Raw genomic sequence first — 22,957 nt, forward strand, 5'->3', positions numbered from 1 at the left:
TTTTTTTTCCACAGCCACAGAATCATGGAAGCCTCAGGGAACTGCCCATTATGGAAATATGCATGGTATATGTTGCGAATGTGGGGGTGCAGTCGCATGTTCTGGAGAGATGTGAGCCCTTGGACCATGGCACGGCTCATGGAGGAGCCCCAAGGCACACACCATGAGAGTGCCCAAGCAGAAGCTGGAGCTGGAACAAGGCTGGACTAGAATTGAGGTGTGGAACATCACAGGAACTGATACAAGGCAGGCTCAAACCTCCACTGGACCTACACACACAAGTGAGACCCAGCAACGCAATGCAGGTCTCAAGAGTAGCCCTCTGGCCACTCGGAAGCTCTTCCAGACCCACCGCTTGGTAACAACGAGTGCGTGAGGCCAGATGGAGGCTGAGGGCAGGAACATGACAAAATGAACTGAACGAAGGCTCAAGGAACTTGGAACACTCAGACTATTGCACTGGAGGTGGACCCTTGAGCCGAGGTGGGGTTGATGCAACTTGTAGGTAAGGACCTACGGGTCCCCACCATCGGCAGGCAGAGTGGGCTGATGAACAGAGACCAGCTGGAGCTTCACCAATACTAGCCCTTGTTCCCCACGGGTTGAGCCTTTGGGTGCCGGGGCCGGCTGGACTTAGGTGGGCCTCTGTATGTAGACGATGAGGAGATTGAGTTCAGCCCAGAGACAGCAGAAGAGAGATGGTACAGTCTTACAGCGGACAATGTAGTGTCCTGGAGACTCGGGCGCCAAAGGAATGAAGGCAGACAGAGGACACCGGAGCAAGAGCAGGCTGAAGCCTGAATTGACCAAGTCCAGGAAGTAAGCTGAAGAGGCGTCAAGAGACAAGCTTGAGTCAGGGCTGGCGACAATCTGGAAGCAGTGGCAAGCAAGGCTGAGGTCTGATCACGGAGATAGGCGTAGTTGAACGATGCTGAGGTCTGGGTCTGGAGAGAGGCAATGATGTAGTCAGGCAATGCAGAGGTCTGGGTCTGGAGAAAGGCAACGATGTAGTCAGGCAATGCAGAGGTCCGGGTCTGGAGAGAGGCAAAGACGTAGTCAGGCAATGCAGAGGTCCGAGTCTGGAGAGAGGCAATGGCTTGGTCAGGCGAAGCAGAGGTCCGGGCTTGGAGAGAGTCAATGGCGAGGTCAGTCGAAGCAGAGTCAAAGTCCGTGTAGGCAATCCGAGGAAAGGTGCAAGGCAGGAACCTAGGAACGAGGAGACAGGAACCAGGATCAAATGAGGAACAGGAACACAGGAGTGAGACGAATCTCTAAGGAGGCAATGAGTACTCGACCAGCAAGAAGACTTGTTGCAAAGGCAAAGCTAGGGAACAGAGCCTGCGCTTAAATACTGAAGCTCCGCTGACGTCATCATCCAGGGCTGTGGTTTGGTTCCCATTGCGGGCCCTACATAAGCATTGATGATGTGTGCACGCCTAGGAAGGGGCACAGCGCCGCGTAGCAGTGTCTCTCCACGGGCCACGTGGAGAGGCCCGAAGTGAAGCAATGGATGTGGTGGCTGGACCAGGAATGCCAGGGACTGCAGCTGAACCAGAGGCACCAGAGGAGGCCCGAGGACGGAGCTGGCTGCCAACCACCACCAGAGAGGAGGAACCAGGAGCTGGAGTTACTGGAGAGAGGTGAGGGGGCCATGCCGTGGGTCTGCTGCAGATGGCATACGTAACACAGATGAAGACTTGAGGAACTTGGAAGACTCAGGTTCGGATTCAGGATTCAGGCACTAGTACAGGGTGCAGCACGCCCCACACAGCCACTGTGGCTGGTTGCGGACCACGCCATAAGTCAAGCAGACTCAGACCAGAAGATGAAGACTTGAAGCTGGAAACATGATGAAGATTCAGGAGAGGCCTGCACTGAAGCGTGCCCTACACAGCCACACATGGCTGGTCACGGACTACGCTGGCTTGAATCTAGGGCATGGATGGAAACAGGAACATGGAACTCCGAAGACCAGGAACAGGATTCAAGACACAGGATTCAAGGATTCAAGACTCAGAATTCAGAACTCGGATTCAGGAACAGACCTCAGCATTAAAAGCAAGGGCTTCCCGGAGACTTGCACTGCAGACATGAAGACCGGCCTTGTGCCACGACGATAGCACACCAAGAAAGGTGAACAAGAAGGAAACCTGGAAGCAGGACAAAGAGTCGGAGACTGGAACATTAGGATCCAGACTGGAACATCAGAAACATGGAACATCAGAACATGGAACAAGCGATGAAGGAGCTCCGAAGAGGAACAATACCAGGAACATCCATAGGAGATCAGGAACATCAAGAACATTCAATGAAGAACCATCTAGACACAAGAAGACCATGGAGGACCTTGTCGGATGATGAGACCATGGATGACCACGTATATCCGATGCGATGGCCCCAAGGATAGCAAATAGAGCCCTTTTATAGGGCTGGACATGGCACAGACTGCTGACATCATCCGTTGGTGCCGCGGGGCTTTTCCCACTGCTGGCCCTTTAAATGAAGTACAGAGGAGCGTGCGCACGCCTAGAGGAGGAGCCGATGCAGGGGAGAGAAAGCAGCATTGCTAGCAGCAGCGCCGCTATGGTATGGCAGGTTTGCTACACATGTGCTGAGTGGGGTTTTTTTTTTCAGAGTTTGTATTTTGCAATGCACCTGGTAGTAGAGGGAGTTTGTGTTGCTGTTACTGAGATGACACCAGAATCAGATTATCTTTTTTGTACAGTGAGTTGTACAGGGAAATGTCCTAGTTCTTTTGTGCACCCATTGTTGGATGTCAGGGAGTTCCTGTGGATGCAGAGCATGTATTTACATTTAGTCCCATGGTGGTCATGAGTTCAGTGTGTCACATATGTGAGCATCATCTGTCAGGTGTGTCCTAACAGAATAAAGGTTGAGAACCACTGATCTAGTACATTTATTTATTTATTTATTTATTTTGTTTTATATACCGGCAACCGGGGAAACAGTGAGTATGCATGTATTTTATGCATGTATGCATGTATTTTATTATTAAATACAACCTCTGATTTTTTTAAATTTTATCCCTAACTTCCAGTGAACCTCTGATTTTAATTCTCCCAACCCTAGACTGAGTCTCCAATTTTAACTCTTCCTCCCATTCCCAGGGCAATTCTCTACTCCCTCCTCCTTACCTCATCTGGCTAGTCCTGGTGTATGCCCTTAGAGGGGGGTGGGTTTAGGATGGAGAAAGCAGGACCAATGATCAGGCCTTTTAACCAATTCCTGCTACCCTAGTATCCTCTTCTTCTGTGCTGGTCAAACAGCTAATCTGATTGGCACAAAAGGAAGTGGAGCCAATGGCAACAGGAAGGGCTAGAGGCACCTGACTGCCAGCCCTGCTCTCCTGCTAACAGGGCTACAGAGAGGGAGAGCGAGAAGTCCCATGGAGTCTGGAAGAGCAACATTTAAGCTTGTGGAGGGAGGAATGAGGTGGAGTAGGGGAAGAGAGAGTGGGAAATGAGAGATGACAGAGGGAGAAAAGTCATTCTTGGGGTAAGGAGAGATGTGAATCTATGCAACCACCCCAACATCACTTTCAGTGGGCCATTAGGTGTCACAGACCTGTACTGTCTGTACTTGATGAGCTGTACCTGCGCCTTTGTAAAAAGTGTAAAATCATGAATTAAAGGTACAAAAATGCATTAGCCACTTAATAATTAGGAGATTCATATTCAAATGCCCAGAGAGTGGCAAAGTTACTCAGATTCCTTTATCCTGGTAACTTTTCATGAATATCCAGTGGCACTTACCCAGGTAAAAGTGCTGCTGAATATCATGTTAACTTCATAGGTCCTGCAGGACAGGACCTATGCAAGCCATACAAGACCGGCATTCAGCTTGACGATGACTTAATCCACTAAATTTTTGCTGGACAGCGCTGAATATCAGTGCTGTCTGGCTGAAGTGTAACCACGCCCTGGGAATGCCTCAGCTACGCCTCATTTTGTCCAGGTACATTTTGTGCAATTAACAGTTTGCCTGAACAAAATGTATCCAGTCAGAAACCATTAAACTGAAAAGAGACGAAAGATATCTCGGATGACAAAAGTTTACCAGTCAGAGTGAAAAAGCAATAGGCAAAGCTAACTGTATTCTCAGGCACATAAGGAGCAGTATCACCAGCAGGAAAAATGAGGTATTATTGCTCTTGCATAGGTCACTGGTGAAGCTTTACCTTGAGAACTATATTTAGCTCTGGAGATCATACTTTTGTAAAAACATTGAGAAGACAGAAGAGGTTCAGAGAAGGGCTACCAAAATAGTGCAAGGCCTGCAACACAAATCCTGCACAGAGGCTTAAGAAACTCAAAAGGTACTTGCCAGAGGACAGGAGGAAAAGAGGGCATATGATAGATATGAGGGATAGTAATCATTCAAATATTTAGCAAGCTTCAGTGCAATACAAGAAGGTAGCCTTTTGCAAAAACAGACAAAAGTTCATGATAAGAGGTTGGAGGGAAGGAGGCTGAAAGGAAACATGAGGAAATACTTTTTTTTTTTTTACTGAGGGGGTGGTAGATGCCTGAAATAGCCTACCAGGAGAGATAACAGTAACAGTCAGAATCATGACAGAATTAAGTATGCTTGGGACAGATACAACTGTCAGTGGTAAGAGCAGGAGTGGTAGAGAGGGAGGGTAGAAGAAATGAGGTATCTATATAAGGAAAATTAGATTCTCATTGACCTGGAAAAGTACTGGTTCAAAAAGAAGCGGAGGAGACAAAACTAATTTGCACAGAGCAGTAGTAGGGCTGCATTAATGTCCAAGGAGAAGAGACAAGGTCAACCAATATGGATTTGCATTCTTTTGAAACCATTGGGTAAGACAAAATGAAATAGGCCATTTTCATTTTGTTTCATTTAAAATGAAGCAAATAGACAGTGCCTCCAAAAATAAAGAAAAATTTAATTTGCATTCATTTTTTTGATCCATTCAAGACTATGGGGCTAGCACAATGGCAGATTTTTTCTATTCAAGGCAAGCAAAGACAGAACAGAGACGGGGTGTGAAAGGATAAGGAAGCAGCAGAATCAAACAAGTTTACACATTTTTGCAAGCAGCCTATCCCAGCTGCAAAGATTGAAAATGAGTTTCTTTTTAATTCTTTTAAATTATCCTGAAACTGAATGCAAAATCTAACTCTGAGCAGTCATCATTTTGTTCCCTCATTTTTTTTTTGCTAATTTCAAACAAAGAGGTTAGGGCTCTGAAGCTCTTTCTCAAAGCCAAAGAAAATGTTTAAAAAGAAGATTTGGAAAGACAGGGAAGGAGAAACTTAAAGTAAGGTAGGCTGGACTCTTCCCTGTTGTCACACTGTCATTGTGTGAGAGAAGACACTGCAATTGAAACTGTCTGCTCACTGTTACAGAGTTACTGTATCATTGAACAGGCAGGAAGAATAGTAGGGATGTGAATCGTTTTTTGACGATTAAAAAAAATCATCAGATATTTTTTAAATCGTCAAAATCGTTAGAGTCGCGATACAATACAAATTCCCCCGATTTATCGTCAAAAATCATTAAATCGGGCACGGGAATTATTTGGGGGGGAGGGCGGGAAAACCGGCACACCAAAACAACCCCTAAACCCACCCCGACCCTTTAAAACCAATCCCTTACCCTCCCCCACCCTCCCGAACACCCCCAAAATGTTAAATTACCTGGTGGTCCAGTGGGGGGGGGGGTCCCGGCGTGATCTCCCGCTCTTGGGCCATCGGCGCCATTTTGGCTGCCACTAATATAAATGGTGCCGATGGCCTGATAAAAAAAAAACCCACCCGACCCTTTAAACCGACCCCCTTAGCCCCCCCCCCCAAAAACCTTTTAAAATTACCTGGTGGTCCGGGGGGGGCGCAGGGAGCGATCTCCCGCTCTCGGCTGCCACTCATAAAGATGGCGCCGATGGCCCTTTGCCCTTACCATGTGACAGGGTATCCATGCCATTGGCCGGCCCCTGTCACATGGTAGGAGCACTGGATGGCCGTATTGCCAATATTCAAAATGGCGCCGGCGCTACCTTTCCCCTCACTATGTCATAGGGGCCGACGGTCGGCCGACGGTCGGCCCCTGTGACATAGTGAGGGCAAAGGTAGCACCGGCGCTATTTTGACTACTAGCAATACGGCCCGAGTGCAGGAGGTTGCTCCCGGACCCCCGCTGGACTTTTGGCAAGTCTTGTGGGGGTCAGAAGGCCCCCCAAGCTGGCAAAAAGTCCCTGGGGGTCCAGCGGCGGTCCGGGAGCGATCTCCTGCACTCAGGCCATATTGCCAATATTCAAAATGGCGCCGGCGCTACCTTTGCCCTGTCACATGGTAAGGGCAAAGGGCCTTGGCGCCATTTTTATTAACGCAGCTGATGGCCCGGGAATCGGAACCGATTCCAATTCACATCTCTAATGATCAGATTTCCCCCAGCCGAACCCGATCGTTAAAACGATCGGGCACACGATTCACATCCCTGAAGAATAGTGTGTTTCTATTTGACGGTAACTTTTAAACCGGCGTGTGGGTGCACTTCTGTACGCATTTGCCGGCTCACACCCAGGAACGCGGCTATTTTATAACATACGTGCGTGTTATAAAATAGGCTGACCGCACGCACATGTGCACTCAATTTTAAGTGGGCGTGTGCCTATGCAGGCAAGTGCCGCTTCTACCGTGTACGTGGGGGGGATTTTAATAGACATACGTGCCGAAGTCATTGCCCATTTTCACAGTTCATTCCCAGTTTGCCCAGTAATGGGATAGAACTTCCACCCCCCCCCCCCCTAGTTTAATAGCCCTCCCCAGGTAGAGAGTCCCTCAAGCTAGGTGGCCAGTCAGTCAGTCTCTCTCTCTCTCTCTCTCTCTCTCTCTCTCTCTCCTAGGACCATTAACAATGGTCCCCTGAGGGTGGTCTGGCACTTATCACACAGAATCTGAAAATGGTATTGCAATTTTTGCTAACTTAGCTCTTCGCACAGGTAATTAGCACTAAATGCTATATTAGCATAAAACACACCCCTTTTGCTATCGCATGCGGTACTTACCGCATTTTGATAAATCCACCCCTAAAACAGTGGTTAAAAACAAAATATGATAATTCCAGAAGCATAAGAAGGGAGCACAGAGTACAGGCTAGAGGATGGGAATAAATAAAAAAGCTAAACCTGCACGGAGCGGCAGTTACTACCCTTATGAGAAACATGGGGGTAACCTGCACAGAGCGGCAGTTACTACCTTGGGAAGCTTGCTGGGCAGCCTAGATGGACCATTTTGGTCTTTTTCTGCTGTCATTACTATGTTACTGTTATGTTACAGTGCGTACAATTATAGATTAAATGCTTCCTTGAATAATTGTGCTTTAAGCTGTTTCCTGAAGGTTTGGAGATTGGTTTCCTTATGAAGGTTTGAATATTGGTTTCCTTATGGACCGTAAAAATCCTTTCCCTGCTTTCAACAAGCCTGATTACACGAAAGCTTGGAATATCCAGTAGGCACTGTCCGCAAGATCTTAGCATTTGAGTTGATTGGTACATTTTTAACAATGAGTTAATACTAACAGGAGCATAACCACTCATGGCCTTGTGTGCCAAAGAAAGAACTTTGAATTTGATCCTTTGTTCCACAGGAAGCCAGTAAAGGGACATCAGGACAGCTGAAATGTGATTGAATTTTGAGATACCAGTTAGGATTCTGGCAGCTGTATTTTGTATAACCTGGAGGGTCCTGATGGTGTATTTAGGAAGACCTAAGTATATTCGAATCACAATAATCTTTAGGTGCCTGGGGATCTTCATGCCACTTTTGTTGGTGCCCTTTATCCTTGGTGCTGCTTGACTCCTCTGTTGGTGCCTTGGAGTCTTCATGCTACTGTTGTTAGTGTCCTTTGCACCTCTCACAGTGCCTGGGACTACTTGTGCTGCTTTGACCCTGTACTGGTGCCTTGGGATGTCCCTACACTCTTGGTGCCTGTTTGTCACACTCTTGTGCTCTTCCATCTGCTGCTGATGTCTGCCTGCAAGTTTCACTAACCTTGGATAAAAAAACTCAATTGCTGAGCCCAAAATACTCTTTTCCCCATTTACTTTAGTGGGAAATGAAAAAACAAATGACGTGGAAAAAACTAATACATTTTTTGGTCCTGAAATGAACAAAATGAATCACTGAGCCAAATGAAATGAATGAACAAACCGAACCAATATTTTTTTTCCACGCAAATTCCTATCCACCAACATGCAGCAATGTCTGATACAAGCTCAGCACTAATTTATCTGTTTATTTAATTAAAATTACTTTTTAGCCCACCAATCAAAGGGGAAAAGGTCAGTTCCCTAGCATGGCCATCAGAGTAGCTGTGAAGAAGAAGCAATATCCTGCAGGCGATCAAGTTTGTCTGGTTGACAGATAAAAGGCATCCTAAGAAGATAAAGAAGAGTGACAGCCACATCTAGAACAGTGAAGGCGGCCAAGCTTGTATGGTTGACATCAGTTAGAATAATATAGGCAGGGGCAACCAGGCAGACTGTGCAGCCCATATTAACCATACACGCCAACATCTACTGTGTTCCTATATTACTATGTTCCTCTGCTGCTTAAATTTTCATCTATTTGCATCTCTTTGCTGATTGAACAGGGCTGCAACAAAACCTTAGATGCCATGGATTACCATACTGTGGGCCAAGGAAACGTTTTAATTCACTAATATTGTTAAAAAAAATAATAACAGCCCAAAAGATAAAAGAAATGCGAGGCATGACTAAATATCTAGCAATAATAATAATAATAATAGCCCTGAGATAAGCTTTTTCCCATTTTAAAAATCCAGATGCTGTCCCTTAAAAAATATATATAAATTCTTAATAAATGCTGTTCCACGTCTCTGACACATCAGACAGGATGAGGAGACATCGGAAAAAGTATACTGGACAGCCACAAATATCATACGAGGTCTACATCAATGTTTCTGAAGTCCAATCCTCATGGCCTGCAAACTGTTCCTCACAAGATACATTTGAAACATTTGTTCCAAAAAAAAAATAAAATACAAGTTAATTAATATATTTTGAGTAGCCGGAATGCCAGACTTGTTTGGGGGCCACTATGACTGAATCTGAGACCCACTGACGTAGGAGAAAATGTCGAAGAAATTGGGTTAATTCAGTTTACAGAAGCAAAGACTAAAGGTGTAATGTGACAGCAGAATTCAAATACTTAACGGACATTGTAAAGAAGATGATTGATCAGTTGTTGTTGTTGTTGTCAGTGATGGATTTAGAATTTTACTGCCCCTAAGGCTCTGTTGGTGCCTTTGCTCCTCCCTCCCTGCGCTTTTCTCCCCCTCTCCTCACTCCCTCTCTCTTCTGATAAGAGACAACAGAGCAGAACATGGAGGGCACAGCCTTCCTTGTGCTCCAGGCTCACCTCGTCCTCTTAAGTCCATGAATGACAGGAGGAAGGGGGTAGGATTAGGGAGCAGAGTGACTTCTCTTGGCTTCCTGCTGGATGCTGGGGCCTCACCTCCCTCCTCCTGTTTCCTGCACAGGACAGGAGAGGAAGGGCTGGAATAGGCAGAAGAACAGTTTTAACTTTTTTTTTTTTTTTGCTTTTGTCTCTTCCAGCCTCATCCCTTTCTTCCTGGGTTTGGAGCAAGAAGCAGGCCATTCTCTGCTGAGAGAGATTCAGCAGAACTGGGAGGCAGCACGTTTTCAGCCGGCCTGCTGCCCCCCCCCCCCTAATTTTGCTTCCCTAGGCACAGGCCTAGTGAGTCTATTGATAAATCCAGGCTTGGTTGTTCTGCACCAACTTGAGGGAAAAAGGAGAAGAAGTAATTGGGCTCAATTTTCGCAGAAGAGATTATGGTTCTGTCCTTTAAACTTTTTAGATTACAGGTTACAAGAAATCTGGTATTTTCTATTGCAGCTCCAATGTTATGACTTTTAGAAAGAAGTTAAAATCAATGCTTTATCATCAGATTATGGTTAGGATGCTTTCAGTTATGACATTTTAAGTACTTTTATTGCACTGTTTGTGTTTTAAGTTTTGAATGTCAAAAATGTTTGGGGTTTTTTTTGTCAAATGTGATTTACATTTTTATGAATGTTGCTATGTAATCTGCACTAAACCTCAATGCTGGAGATCTGGAATATAAGATTTTCAAATAAATACCTTAGTTGTTGAAAAGAACTTTTTGTTAGGGTTTGCTAAAGACTGAGACAAGTTACCTGAAAGGGTGGTGGAATCTCCATCATTGAAAGTTTTTAATAGCAAGTAAGACAAACAACTAATGAGGTGCAGTGTTTGGAGGTAGGAGGCTGGGTTAGATGGCCTCTCGAGGTCCCTTTCAGCCATATGTCTCTAAGATTCTTTCATCTGTTTTTTTCTATCAAAGGGTCCTGATGAAGTTTACACCAGTGACTGCAGTGTTTAAAGTTGGACTGAAGTAATCTTGCAGGATCTATTTTGGGTGCAGGCTATAAGTACTTTAGATGACATTCGGGTGCAGGGTGCCTGGGTACAATAATTCACATCCAGCACTTGAATGAATGGACGTGCTGGATGTGATTTCCCATTTTAGTAATCACCTCAGCATCTCCTATGAACACAAATCAGACTGCATTTAAAGAAAACAAAGCACAGGACAATGTTTTGGTTGTTCCCAGGGGTGATCCAGTCCCGGTATTAAAATACACTAGCAAAATAATTATCAACAATGTCAGAGGAAATAGTATGAAAAAATGTCAGTTTTCAACTGTGGCAAAATTAAATGTGTTTCACTCACCAGGAACTGTAACCTTGAACGTCATTTTCTGGCCCCCAGCCTCACAGGTGTACTCCCCGGCGTCTTTCTTCTCCAGCTGCTCCACCACCAGCCTGCGGGATTTGCCCTCGGATTCCACCTTCAGCCTCTTGCTGGAGGTGATCTGCTTCCCGTCCTTGTACCATTTCACTTCAGTCTTTTCCTGGGACACCTCGCAGCTCAGGGTGATGCTCTCTGTAACGTAGGCCTTCACCTCCTTCTGCACCTTCTCCTGGTTTATAAACACGGGTTCTAGCTCTGGGTGAAAAACACAGTTTGCATAATTACTAAATCCCCCTATTTTGAAAGTATTTTTTTTATACAAACAGATCAGCAGAGTCAATCAAAAAGCTGTCCAAAGATGAACAAGTCTCAGTTTGTGTGGCGCTGGTATATAATCCTTAAAAAAAAAAAAAAAAAAAAAAGATTGCTGAAGTAAACATCGCTGCCCAGTTTTTCACATTACCATCTGCTGGATGCATCGTATCCTTCTCACAGAGAGTCTCTGCTCCCGGCTGCATCCTATCAGGATAACTACAGCATCATGGCTTCTCCTGGACCCGGTTCTGCAGAAAATCACAGGTCCGCCAGAAATAGAGAGCCCAGAAGATGGCTGAAAATCATGGACTTGTACTTCAGAATGAATTTTTACTGAGCCGGCTCTGAGGTTAAGCAGCAGCATGCTGCACAAAGGAAGAGCCGGAGATCCAGGTTCAGGGCATCCACCTGCCAGTGTTTGTCATTTATTTATTTTAGAGCTTTTTTTATGCCGGCATTCACGATTTACAATCATATAATGTCAGTTTACATGGAACCGGGGTACAACAACCTTAAACTTTAACATAGAGGTAATAGTTTCATTGAAACAGGGGTAATAGAACTGGGAAGAAGAAGACAAAGCAGAAGGTAACTCAATGAGCAGAACAATTAGTTACAGTGTGCTGAATGTTCAGTAGTGGTCATGCTACTAAGTCATTCCACCCAGACCCAAGAAAGCCGGCGGCTTTTTAACTGCTTTAAAACTGAAACCAACACTGCAGAATGGAACTTAGAAGAACAGAGAACAAGCTGCCAGAGGGGAGGAGATAGAAAAAGTGGGCAGATGTGCCCTGGGGCAGCTACAAGACAAACTTCAGCTCCATCCACCTCTAATAACGTTCAATTTATATGTTCCCTGTCAGGTCAAGGGCCCCCAAAGGATCTTCTTCGGGAGGTTTCACCCAGGGGCATCCGAGACTGGAGATGTTGTAAGAGATACATGCAGTACCCTCCTCCAAACATAAGAACATAAGAACATGCCATACTGGGTCAGACCAAGGGTCTATCAAGCCCAGCATCCTGTTTCCAACAGTGGCCAATCCAGGCCACAAGAACCTGGCAAGTACCCAAAAACTAAGTCTATTCCATGTTACCGTTGCTAGTAATAGCAGTGGTTATTATCTAAGCCAACTTAATTATTAGCAGGTAATGGACTTCTCCTCCAAGAACTTATCCAATCCTTTTTTAAACACAGTTTGTGCGTTGAGTGAAGAAGAACTTTCTCCAATTAGTTTTAAATGTGCCACATGCTAACTTCATGGAGTGCCCCCTAGTCTTTCTATTATCTGAAAGAGTAAAAAACCGATTCACATCTACCCGTTCTAGACCTCTCATGATTTTAAACACCTCTATCATATCCCCCCTCAGCCGTCTCTTCTCCACGTTGAACAGCCCTAACCTCTTCAGCCTTTCCTCATAGGGCAGCTGTTCCATCCCCTTTATCATTTTGGTTGCCCTACTCTGTACCTTCTCCATCGCAATTATATCTTTTTTGAGATGCGGCAACCAGAATTGTACACAGTATTCAAGGTACGGTCTCACAGAGGCATTATGACATTTTCTATTTTATTCACCATTCCCTTTTTAATAATTCTAATAATTCCCAACATTCAGGCTAATTTTAAAATGAGCACATGTGCGCCCTCAGCTCGCTAGCATCGATATGTTAGAAGAATTTTAAATCATATGTGCATTTGTGCATGATTTAAAATACGCCCACTGTAAATAAAATATGCTCCTAATTTTAAGAGGTTACTCGACCAAACCTGCCTCGCGGATCTTCCATAGGACTTTGTAAGCACGAGGGACATTCCCAGTTTTTTCAATTAGCCCACCAGTTTTCCCACTCAATGGGTAGCACAGCTTCGGGAGTTAATTTAAAAACTTCCTGGAGGTATTTTTTAAATTGCTCGCATGGAGTAGTATATTGGATCTGAGGAAAGTTAAGTACTCTTAAATTAAGAAACCTTATTTCATTTTCAATTTTTTCTAATTTCCTTAGTTGTGCCATCTCTCTTTGTATAAGTACCTTCTGTACTTGAATCATTTTCTGCTCCATTTCTTCAAATTTACCGGTGTGTAAGGAAACTTGTTGTTCCGATATCTGTGACGGTCTATTAAGATCAGCTACCGCTGTAATCAAAGATGAGATTGACTGCTCTAAGGTCATAATAGTTGTCCAGACAGAATCTAGCATAATAATTGAGAGTTTTTCAATTTTCTTTTCAGGAATAGCGGTATCTCCTGCTCCCCGAGGAGTCAACACCATTAACAGCTCTTGGCGTCCTTCCTCTCTCACCGGTACAAGTTGTTTCACACCAAGGAAGTTGTTATTAATTTTTCCACTTATTTCGGGGTTCACTGATTCGCCCAATGGGTTCACCTCCTCGATCTGCGGGAAAGTTTGTCCTGTTGCAAGGCCTTCCTCGGGTTGATTCACTCCAAAGGACACTTCATTGAAGGGAGAGGAGGGAGTTATTGGCGCTTCAGGGCTCAACGAGATGGATGAAGCTAGTGATGCTGCCATTAGCTCCGAGGCGGGAGTCACGGCGCTTCCAACTGAAGCTCTTACGGGTTCAATGGAGAAGAAGCTCTCAATTCTTTGCTGTAGCAGGGCCACTGGGGAAGAGATTGAGGCTGCTTCCCTGAGTTTCCCTTTACGATTGGTATGCGGCATATTTTCCAACACCCGTACTAAGTATGCAAGTTCCAGCAGCAAAGCCAAGAGCCTCCTCCGTGTCTCTCCTTCAATCCGCCATCTTGACTGCCCTGATCACACCATTTCTAAGACTCTGGATGATGTACAAATCCAAATAAAATCCTAACATATAAAACTAAACATAATAATATAATAATATTCTATATCCCAAAAGTTTAACAGTCCACAGTGCTCAACCACTAAAGATTTATTAATTCTATCCCCTGGCCTCAATTTAAACAGAAGCTCTAATAGTTTTAGAAGAATGTAATTCTCTGTAAGAACAATACAGTTTCAAATGATGGCTCAAATAATCTGGACTCGATTTATTGAAAGACTTAAAAACTAACAAGAACTGTAAGTCAATGCAAAGATATATGTTCATATATCTTCAGGCCTAAATACAAATTGGGCCGCCCTGTTCTGAACCAACTATAACCATGATAGTTGAAGGGATAGTTGCAGGTAAACCTATACAAAAGGCACTACAATAATCAAGTGGGTTATCAAGTGAAGACAGATGAGAAGGAAAGGTTATCAGCAAAGATAAATCATAAGGATTAGCACCAAGCAAGACTTGAGTGGAGACATATCAAGAAGACTAGCCACCACGAGATAAGTCATTTTCTTTGCATTTTTAAAAAAATGTAAAAACAACAATGAAACTCTCAGAGCAATGATTAAAAGTTAAGAGTGGTGGGCTCAGACCCATGCCTTTATATGATGGTCCTTTCAAAGCATCATTTCGTTTTTGGTTGAATGTCTCCACAAACAATTTTCTGACTCTCACAGTAGTCCTGGATATTTAGATGAAACAACAGAATCAATAAAATTCTCATGGATTGACTGATTTTGGTCAGTGGATTACAATAATCCAAGCTGGTTAAGATCAGGGCATGAACCAGTATAATCCTATTGTCTCTTTCCAAATAGGCATGAAGGTTATGCAGACGTTAGAGATGAAAGAAGGAAGCTTTTGCTACACTTCCTTTTTGAGAACAAAAGGTTAGGTGAGATTCTAAAATGATTCCTATAAGGTTAATTTTAAAAGCCCGACATGCACCGAAATTAGGGGATGCACAAATATGTCGGGCTCGCATGCGCCGAGCAGATTTTAAAAGCTCCCAGGTATACACAAAAATGTTCGCACATATCAGAATTTCTCGAAAAGGGGCAGGGCATGGGTGGGATCTGTGTGGGGCATGGGAGGTACATGAGCAGTTTAACACTTTAACCAGAAATTAGCGCATAAGATCTTACGCGATCCAACGTATGTACCGAGGTCCCCTGCCGTGTAACCTTACTTCTGCTATGGATGGCATATAAGTAAAAAAAACAAACAAAACAGCCATTTCAGAGGGTGTAAAGAGTTTGGGGTAACTGGGGGGGTTGTACAGAGGAGTTTGGAGAAACTAGCTAGTAATTGGGTGAACTGGGAAGGAACTGGTAAAAGAGGCATTGGGTTGACGCACATCCCTTTTAAATAAATTTCACCTCTTACACAGTAGAAGCGGCTTTTGCGAGCACAGGCATGCGTCCACTTATAATTGGGTGCACTTGTGCGCACAGCCAGGCTATTTTAGAACATTAGTGCATAAACACGTGTAAGCTATAAAATAGCCGCATGCCAGGGCACGGGCCAACACATGCACACGTGCACCCGCATGCCGGTTTTAAAATTCACCTTTAAGGCTTAAACTTCATCACAAGGAGTAATTAGATTATCCTTGATAACTATTGGGATAGCCAGATCTAGGGAAGGACGATTTATCCACAAGGCTACTGCTTTCAAATGTTTAAGGCTTGGCTTATTTAGCTTGAGGCACTTGTACTGCCCAATCTTTACCCACATTAAAAAAAGATCAGAGTGTTATCTGTATGCATCACATGGGTCAGCCCGGCATTCTTTATTAACTTACCCAGTGGTTGTACGTAAATATTAAAAAGCATCAGCGAAAGCAAAGAGCTATAAGAAACTCTAAATCGTAGGCTCCCAGGGCTAGATCTCCTGGGTCCTGTTTACACTTCTTGTACTCTGTCCAAGAGATATAATCCAAACCAGTCAAAAACATGGAGTAATAAGTAATACACTGATCATATCCATGAAGAAACTTTTCCCAAGGTTAGCATGATGGCCTTAAACATGCCGTTATACCCATAGCTAAAGACTGCTAATGATGCCAGAGAATATAAAGTGTAAAATAGTAATACATCTTTGGTTTTCAACTGTTCTAAAGCCTGGTGCCATTATGAAGACATCAAGAGAGCCTCACTCACCCGTGACATTAACTTTGAAAGCCAGTTTCTGCCCTCCTGCCTCACAGGTGTACTCCCCGGCGTCTTTCTTCTCCAGCTGCTCCACCACCAGCCTGCGGGATTTGCCCTCGGACTCCACCTTCAGCCTCTTGCTGGAGGTGATCTGCTTCCCGTCCTTGTACCATTTCACTTCAGTCTTTTCCTGGGACACCTCGCAGCTCAGAGAGATGGTCTCTGTGACGGAGGCCTTCACCTCTTTTTGCACCTTCTCCTGGTTTGCGAACACAGGTTCTGGCTCTAGAGGGAAATACAATTATTAGAATTATCTCTTTGAAGTTTAACATTTCAAAGCTTTGAGTAACATGGTAATGGAAAGTAAAATAAAGCATACATACTATACATTTATAAATTATTTTTGCACATATTTTCTTTGATATATTTACTATATCTAACCATGGACTGATAAAATAATTTATATCTATACTGATCTTTCTATAGCATAATAATTTAATATATGACATAACTTTTCCACCGAGTGCTCAAGGTGAGTTACAACAGTTCACAAAATACAAGTCATAATAAATACTTCAGAACAATAACAAGTAAAAGCAATATCAAGCATAAAAAAAACCAAAAGCAATTTCTTAAAAATAAAATTGTATTAAATAAATTACTAAACATATCATAAATCTAGTTTCAGTATGTAAAAGCCTGGCCGAAAAGCAGTGTTTTCACCAGTTGTCTAAAAAAGATCATGGTAAGGATTATGGACCTTCTTTACGGCAAGTGTCTTATGAGTGTCTTCCCAGGGCTGATTAAGCATCAGGAACTCAATTTTCCAGTTTGTTTTTGTTTAAAATTTGAACATGAATGTTTCCATTGTACATCGCTTAGGCCATTTTGTGTTAAGTGAGTAATACATTTTAAGAAATGTCAATGGTAATTTTAATAAATGGCGGCTCCACCACCAGCCTGCAAGATTTGCCATTGGACTCCACTTTCATCTCCTTTCTGGAGGTGATCTGCTTCCCATCTTTGTACCATTTCACTTCTGTCTTGGCCTGGGACACCTCCCAGCTCAGGGTGATGCTCTCTGAGATAGAGGCCTTCATCACCTCCTGCATTTTCTCATTTATAAACACAAGTTCTGGTTCTGGAAAAAATGGAATCTGCACAAGTCACTATGGGCCTCATTTTCTAAAGTATCGCAGGCCTGCGATACTTTAGGTAATGAGGGGCGGGGGGCCGAAACGGGGGGCGGGCCTGCGCTAGCCAGCAGCGATCGCACCATTGCTGCCGGTTTTGCACCAATAGCACCACCATAGAAGGTATAGATATTGGGCGCGAACTCGGACGCAAAAAGGGCCTTACCTTTTCATTGTCCAAGGCGTCTTCGCGGAGTCAGCCCCGGTGACGCCCCGACTCCTCCTCTTCCAGGGCCGACTCCGCCCCGATTTTGGTATCGCACGCGATAAGGGACTTTTCGCATGCGATACGTCCCTTATCGCGTGCGATCCGGATGGAAAATGAGGCCCTATGTAACATTAATGCCCAGAAAAATAAAATCTTTGAGGTCCATGTTCAGCATGTTTGTTCGTCTAAGTCTGGCACTCAACCAGACAAATGCTGGGATATGAAAACCTCACCTGTTTGACTGTCCCTGACATAGCTGATTATGTTTTTAGCCAGCTATAAATTTATCTGGCTATGTGATGAGATGGCCTGGGGCAGAGCAATATTATTCAGCTACGCTAGCTGGATAACACCGATTCTCAGCATTATCCAGCTAATTTAACCAGATAACTTTAGGACAGCCCAAGGGTAGCCCTAAAGTTATCTGGATACATTTATCTGGCTAACTTTAAAACAGCCATACATATTCAGAGGCTTGCCTGCACCACTGAATATCCTTGCTAAGTTAGCTGGATACATTTTTCCAGGTACTTTGCCAGCTGTCCAGTGGCTGAATATGGACCTTATTAAATTCTGAGAGCAGGATAATTTACTGTATGAAGCAAGGACAAACACAATAAGGGGTAATGATTCAAAGGCTCAGTCAGGATCCAAATTGGTAAAATAGCTGAATCTGGCTAAGTAAATTTTCAGTTTGCCTAATATTGTATGTGTGATTTCAAAACACGCATAATTTTAGCCACATTAGACTGGGCATTCTGATGGGAGGAGGGGTTTACTCAGTTAGGGCAAAAAGTAAATTTGCTTACTGAAAATGTTATTTTCTGTAAATAGCAGAATGAAGTAGTCATGACATGTGGGTGACATCATCCAGCAGCACCAAACGAACCTCTCTTTCCAAGCTAGTAGACCTTTTGCTCTACTGAGCATGTGTGAGAACTTCTGCTCGGGCATTGCCTCGTGAGCCCCCTCATTCAATTTGAGAGCTAAATTTGGCTAGGTAGTCAACTCTCCAGGGAGGCGGATGGGTATTTATTATAGTTAATTCATCCTGCTATCTAGGGAAAACACAGTTTACAGTAACCAAATTGCTTTTCCATCGATAAGAATGGTTGAATTAGCCATTACATGTGGGAAAACCAAAACTGAGAATTGCAGTCGAGCATATACTGAATAAGCAATCCAGATCTCACCGTGGAGAGCAGACTACTGGGTGAACAGGCTACACAAAACTTCCTGTCCAAATTTACTGTCACTGTTTGATAGATTGTCCCGACAGTAATGGGATGTAAAGGTGTGTACTGACAACCATGTTGCAGGTTTGAAGATGTCTTTTATAGGTACAGCTCGTAGATGAGCTACTGTTGTAGCCATAGTTCTCACTTGATGAGCCTTAACAGGAGTGAAAAGCTTTGAATAGGGCGGGGGCATGTTTTAATTGGAATTGGAATTGGGGTGGAGTTGACTGGCAGCAGATTGTTTCAAGGAATTAAGTGAATAAAGGAATTTAATGTGGAGCCAGAATACGAGCCAATGGTGATCTTCTGGCAGGTCATGTCATGTCTCCAACCCGGAACCCTTTCAAACTCACTTCCTTTTCCCCATTAGGGAAAAAACAGAAGGTGGAGGTTTGCCACTGGACACAGACTGACTCTTTTTTTATTTTGAAAATTACCACTGATATGAACCTCTGGGGGTTTTTTAGGTTTCTTATTTCCTATGAATTTAAAATATATGCCTGTCTAGTGAAATCAAGTGACTCTCACTCACCAGTGACATTAACCTTGAAAGTCATTTTCTGCCCTCCTGCCTCGCAGGTGTACTCTCCGGCATCTTTCTTCTCCAGCTGCTCCACTGTCAGCCTACGGGATTTGCCCTCGGACTCCACCTTCAGCCTCTTGCTGGAGGTGATCTGCTTCCCGTCCTTGTACCATTTCACTTCAGTCTTAGTCTGGGACACCTCGCAGCTCAGGGTAATGTTCTCTGTGATGTAGGCTTTCACCTCCTTCTTCACCTTCTCCTGGTTTATAAATACAGGTTCTGGTTCTGGATGTAAAATTTAAACAGAAACAAAAATAAAAAATCCTATGAGTTTGAAAAAAGCAACTGAAAAAAAAAATCCAGTTAATAAAGACATCGCAGTGCACATGGTACTAATAATGACACTGAAAGGAGATTTCTTTTCAGGAGCTGGGAGGGTCTCAAAATGCATCTAAAATACACAAAAATGTTACACAAAAAGACAGAATTTGATGGCAGACAAGGACCATTGGGTCCTCTAGTCTGCCCAATGTCATTCCTTGTGCAAGGCTACAGACCACAGTTGATTTCTGGCTCTTTTCTCACTTCTTCACAACTAGGGATCCTTTGGGGGTGAATCTTCAAAATGTTACATGCATAAAATTAGCATATATTCCATATTTCATAAAAGTTGAAAATACGCATATATTTTCACTTTCTCACGCACATACACACGTGCAGCAAAGGAGAGGTCTATGGGCATTCTGGGGAGGGGCCAACGCTTACGTGCATAAGTTGCTATTTTAAAAGACATGTGCGTTCATAAGAACGTATTTTAACACCTGCTAATTATCTGATGTAAATGATATTAAACATGTTTATTGTGTAGTATTGTTATGACTGGCGGTTCGCAAGACAGCCCTGTGAGTTGCCTCACTCACCCCTGCTGCCTCTCTGCTCCAACACAGCAGGATGCCACCATGATCCCAGCTTCAAGCGTCCTTCCTTAGGCGCCCGCGCACCTGACAGGCAATCTCTTAAAGGGTCCATGGAGGGAAAGTCCCCATGGTACCTCCTGATGATATCACGCAGCCTCCACATATAAGGCCACCTCAGACTGCTAGTCTTTGCCTTAGCAACGGGTCTCCTGCACCCTGTGCAGTGTCTGGTGTTTCTTCTGCGTTCCTGGTTCTTGTTTTGTTTTCAGCCTTGCCTTGCCTTATCTTCAAGCCCAGCCTTGCCTCATTTTCCAGTTCCAGCCTTGTCCAATCTTGTCCTTCAGCTCAGCCTGTCTTCCTTGTTCTTGTCGTCAGTGTCTCCCTTGGCTTCTCCTCCAGATCTTGACCTCATGCCTTGACCTGAATACGATTGCCTGCTATCCGGATCTTGACCTCTAGCCTGGATCTGACCATGATTGCCTGCCACTTATATCTTGACCTCTCGCTTCGACCTGACCACAATTGCCTGCCGCCTGGACTCTAGCTACGACCTCTGTCCCAGGGCCCCACCTAAGTCCCGCCAGCCGCCAGAACCCAAGAGCTCAACCCAAGGAGGAGGCAGCTGGTATAGGTTAAGCTCCAGTCTGGCCCGTTATTTGCCCGCTGCCAGTGTAGGCCTCGGGGGTTCGCCCACAAGGCTGTGTCAACTACGCCGCAGCAACTAAGAGCTCACACACCTCATGTCGATTACAATTACTGACTGGGTAGGAGGTCTGGGTAAACTGGAAACGTTCAGGCTAAAGAACCAGGAAGGTCTTGACGAACCGGAGAAGGACTGAGAGAACTGGTGGACTAATTGGTAAACTGGTTAATTTCATTTATGTGCGCATGTTTTAAAATTTGCCTACTTACGAGTGTAAATTGGGACTTACGTGAATAAGTCCTACTTTACTTTTGCACGTAAAACATATGCGTGTATATTTTTAAAATAGGTAGGAAAAGCAAGTACTCGTATTTACATACATACATACACACACGCAAATGTTGCAGGGTAAAGATAAACATATTTTATAATACGCATATATGTGATGCATGCAAGTTATAAAACACTATGGTAAAACTACACACAGCCACACACTCATGTTTATACTGCTGCACACAATTTTTTGAAAGTTATCTTCCCAGTGTTTATCTCATGCCTGCTTCAATTCTGCTTCTGCTTTTGCCTTGACCACCTCCACTAGGAGGCTGACTTGGAGTACAGGAGTGGCATAGTGGTTAGTGCTGTAGGCTAAGTACTAAGGAAGCCAAGGTTCAAATCCCACTTCTCCCGTGTGCTCTTTGTGACCTTGGGCAAATCCCTTCACCCTCTGTTATCTCAGGTACCAAGTCAGATTGTAAGTCTTCTTGGGCACAGGCCTACCTGCCTATTGTGATTTGTGTTGGGAAAGGCAAGTAACTAAATCCAGTTCATGCATCCACCAATCTCTTTTGCCCTTCTTCCTTTAACTGACAGACCTGGGAAAAAAAAAAGCCTTACCACCTTAGCTGCCATTTCTTGTCTTTGCCATCCTGACAACAGTCACTGTTTCTTGCAGCATTACCAGTTTTCTTCCCTCTGCTCCTTTCTTCTCAGATCCCTTGCATTTTTGAACGCTAATCTTTTTTCGTTTGCTTTTTCAGCCAGCTCTTTGGCAAACCACACAGGTCTCTTTTCCCACTAACTCTTAATGTAAATGTGTTGCCCTTACTATTGGCCCTTTTAGTTTAGGCCACTGTGTCACCACTTAACAAAAACATTTCCACCCACCCAGTCCCTCCTTGAGGTACTCCCTCGTTTTAACCAAGCTGTACTCCTAGAGGTCAATATTCAAAAGCCATTTCGATAGATAACTTCAAAGCTATCCATCTAAATGGAAAAACGGGAATATTCAGCCACTTATCCAGCTAAATTTTAGTTGGTTAACTACTTAAGTTGGGGTATTCTGGGGGCAAGCGGGAGGCGTTCCAGGAAGGCGCAGCATTAGCCAGATAAGTTATTCGGCTAACTCGGGCCTGTCCTAAAGATAGCTGGAACCATGTCTAGTACTGCCTCCCCTCCCTTGTGGTTTCCGTTTGAGGAAAGTCCCTTAAAGGGGAGGTCAGGGAAGGATCCCTCTACTTCTAAAGGATTCCGCAGATAGATATTGCATTCAATATCCAGCAGTGTTACATTTCCCATCAGCAATACCTCCCCCTTCATTGCAATCTTATATTTGTCTTTGACTGGACCTCTATATAACTACACTGTAGATGAAAGTGCATCTCCCTTTCTAAGGTAATCCACAGCATCTTCTCTTTTCTTCATACCCCTGTGATTCAATTGTTTTAAAAAAAAAAATGTATGTAAAGTGCTACATTTCCCCTTTTCTGCCCACCCTGTTTTTCCTGAAAGATTATAGTTTGCAAGGCTATATGGGGAGTAATCCCATTTGTGTTGGGTAAAGTACAGTGGTATACTACCCATGTTAAAGGCTGATTATATTTATTATGTTTCATTATAAGAAATAAAGAAACACCCACACCCCGCCCTGCTTATTTCAGTTCCGTTCTCTGTAAAACCGATGTGACATCACTGATCTAATGTCGGTATATAAAAATGTACAAATAATAAATAAATACCTTCCACCTGGCCAAAATGGTCAACAGATGATGAAATGCTAAGAGAAGATCAGGGAAGCAAACCAATTTGGCAGTGCAATAATAACGGGAGATTCAATTGCCCCAATATTGACTGGGTAAATGTAACACATCA

General features: G+C 43.9%; 1 protein-coding gene across 11 annotated transcripts in view; it reads right to left on the minus strand.

Moving 5' to 3' along the window:
- OBSCN (obscurin, cytoskeletal calmodulin and titin-interacting RhoGEF) overlaps positions 1–22,957 on the minus strand; it is a 745,212-nt gene that overhangs the window by 588,143 nt on the left and 134,112 nt on the right. For 10 of the 11 annotated variants that reach the window (XM_029588307.1, XM_029588308.1, XM_029588309.1 and 7 more), the window contains exons 12-14: positions 19,256–19,537; positions 16,094–16,369; positions 10,783–11,058 (exon numbers count right to left, since the gene is read on the minus strand). In XM_029588307.1, coding sequence (XP_029444167.1) covers positions 10,783–11,058; positions 16,094–16,369; positions 19,256–19,537 — 834 coding nt within the window. The remainder of the gene's footprint in view (positions 1–10,782; positions 11,059–16,093; positions 16,370–19,255; positions 19,538–22,957) is intronic. The other variant, XM_029588301.1, reaches the window with a different exon arrangement.

This window comes from Rhinatrema bivittatum, chromosome 2 (genome assembly GCF_901001135.1).
Source record: "Rhinatrema bivittatum chromosome 2, aRhiBiv1.1, whole genome shotgun sequence".
Taxonomy (NCBI): Eukaryota; Metazoa; Chordata; class Amphibia; order Gymnophiona; family Rhinatrematidae; genus Rhinatrema; species Rhinatrema bivittatum.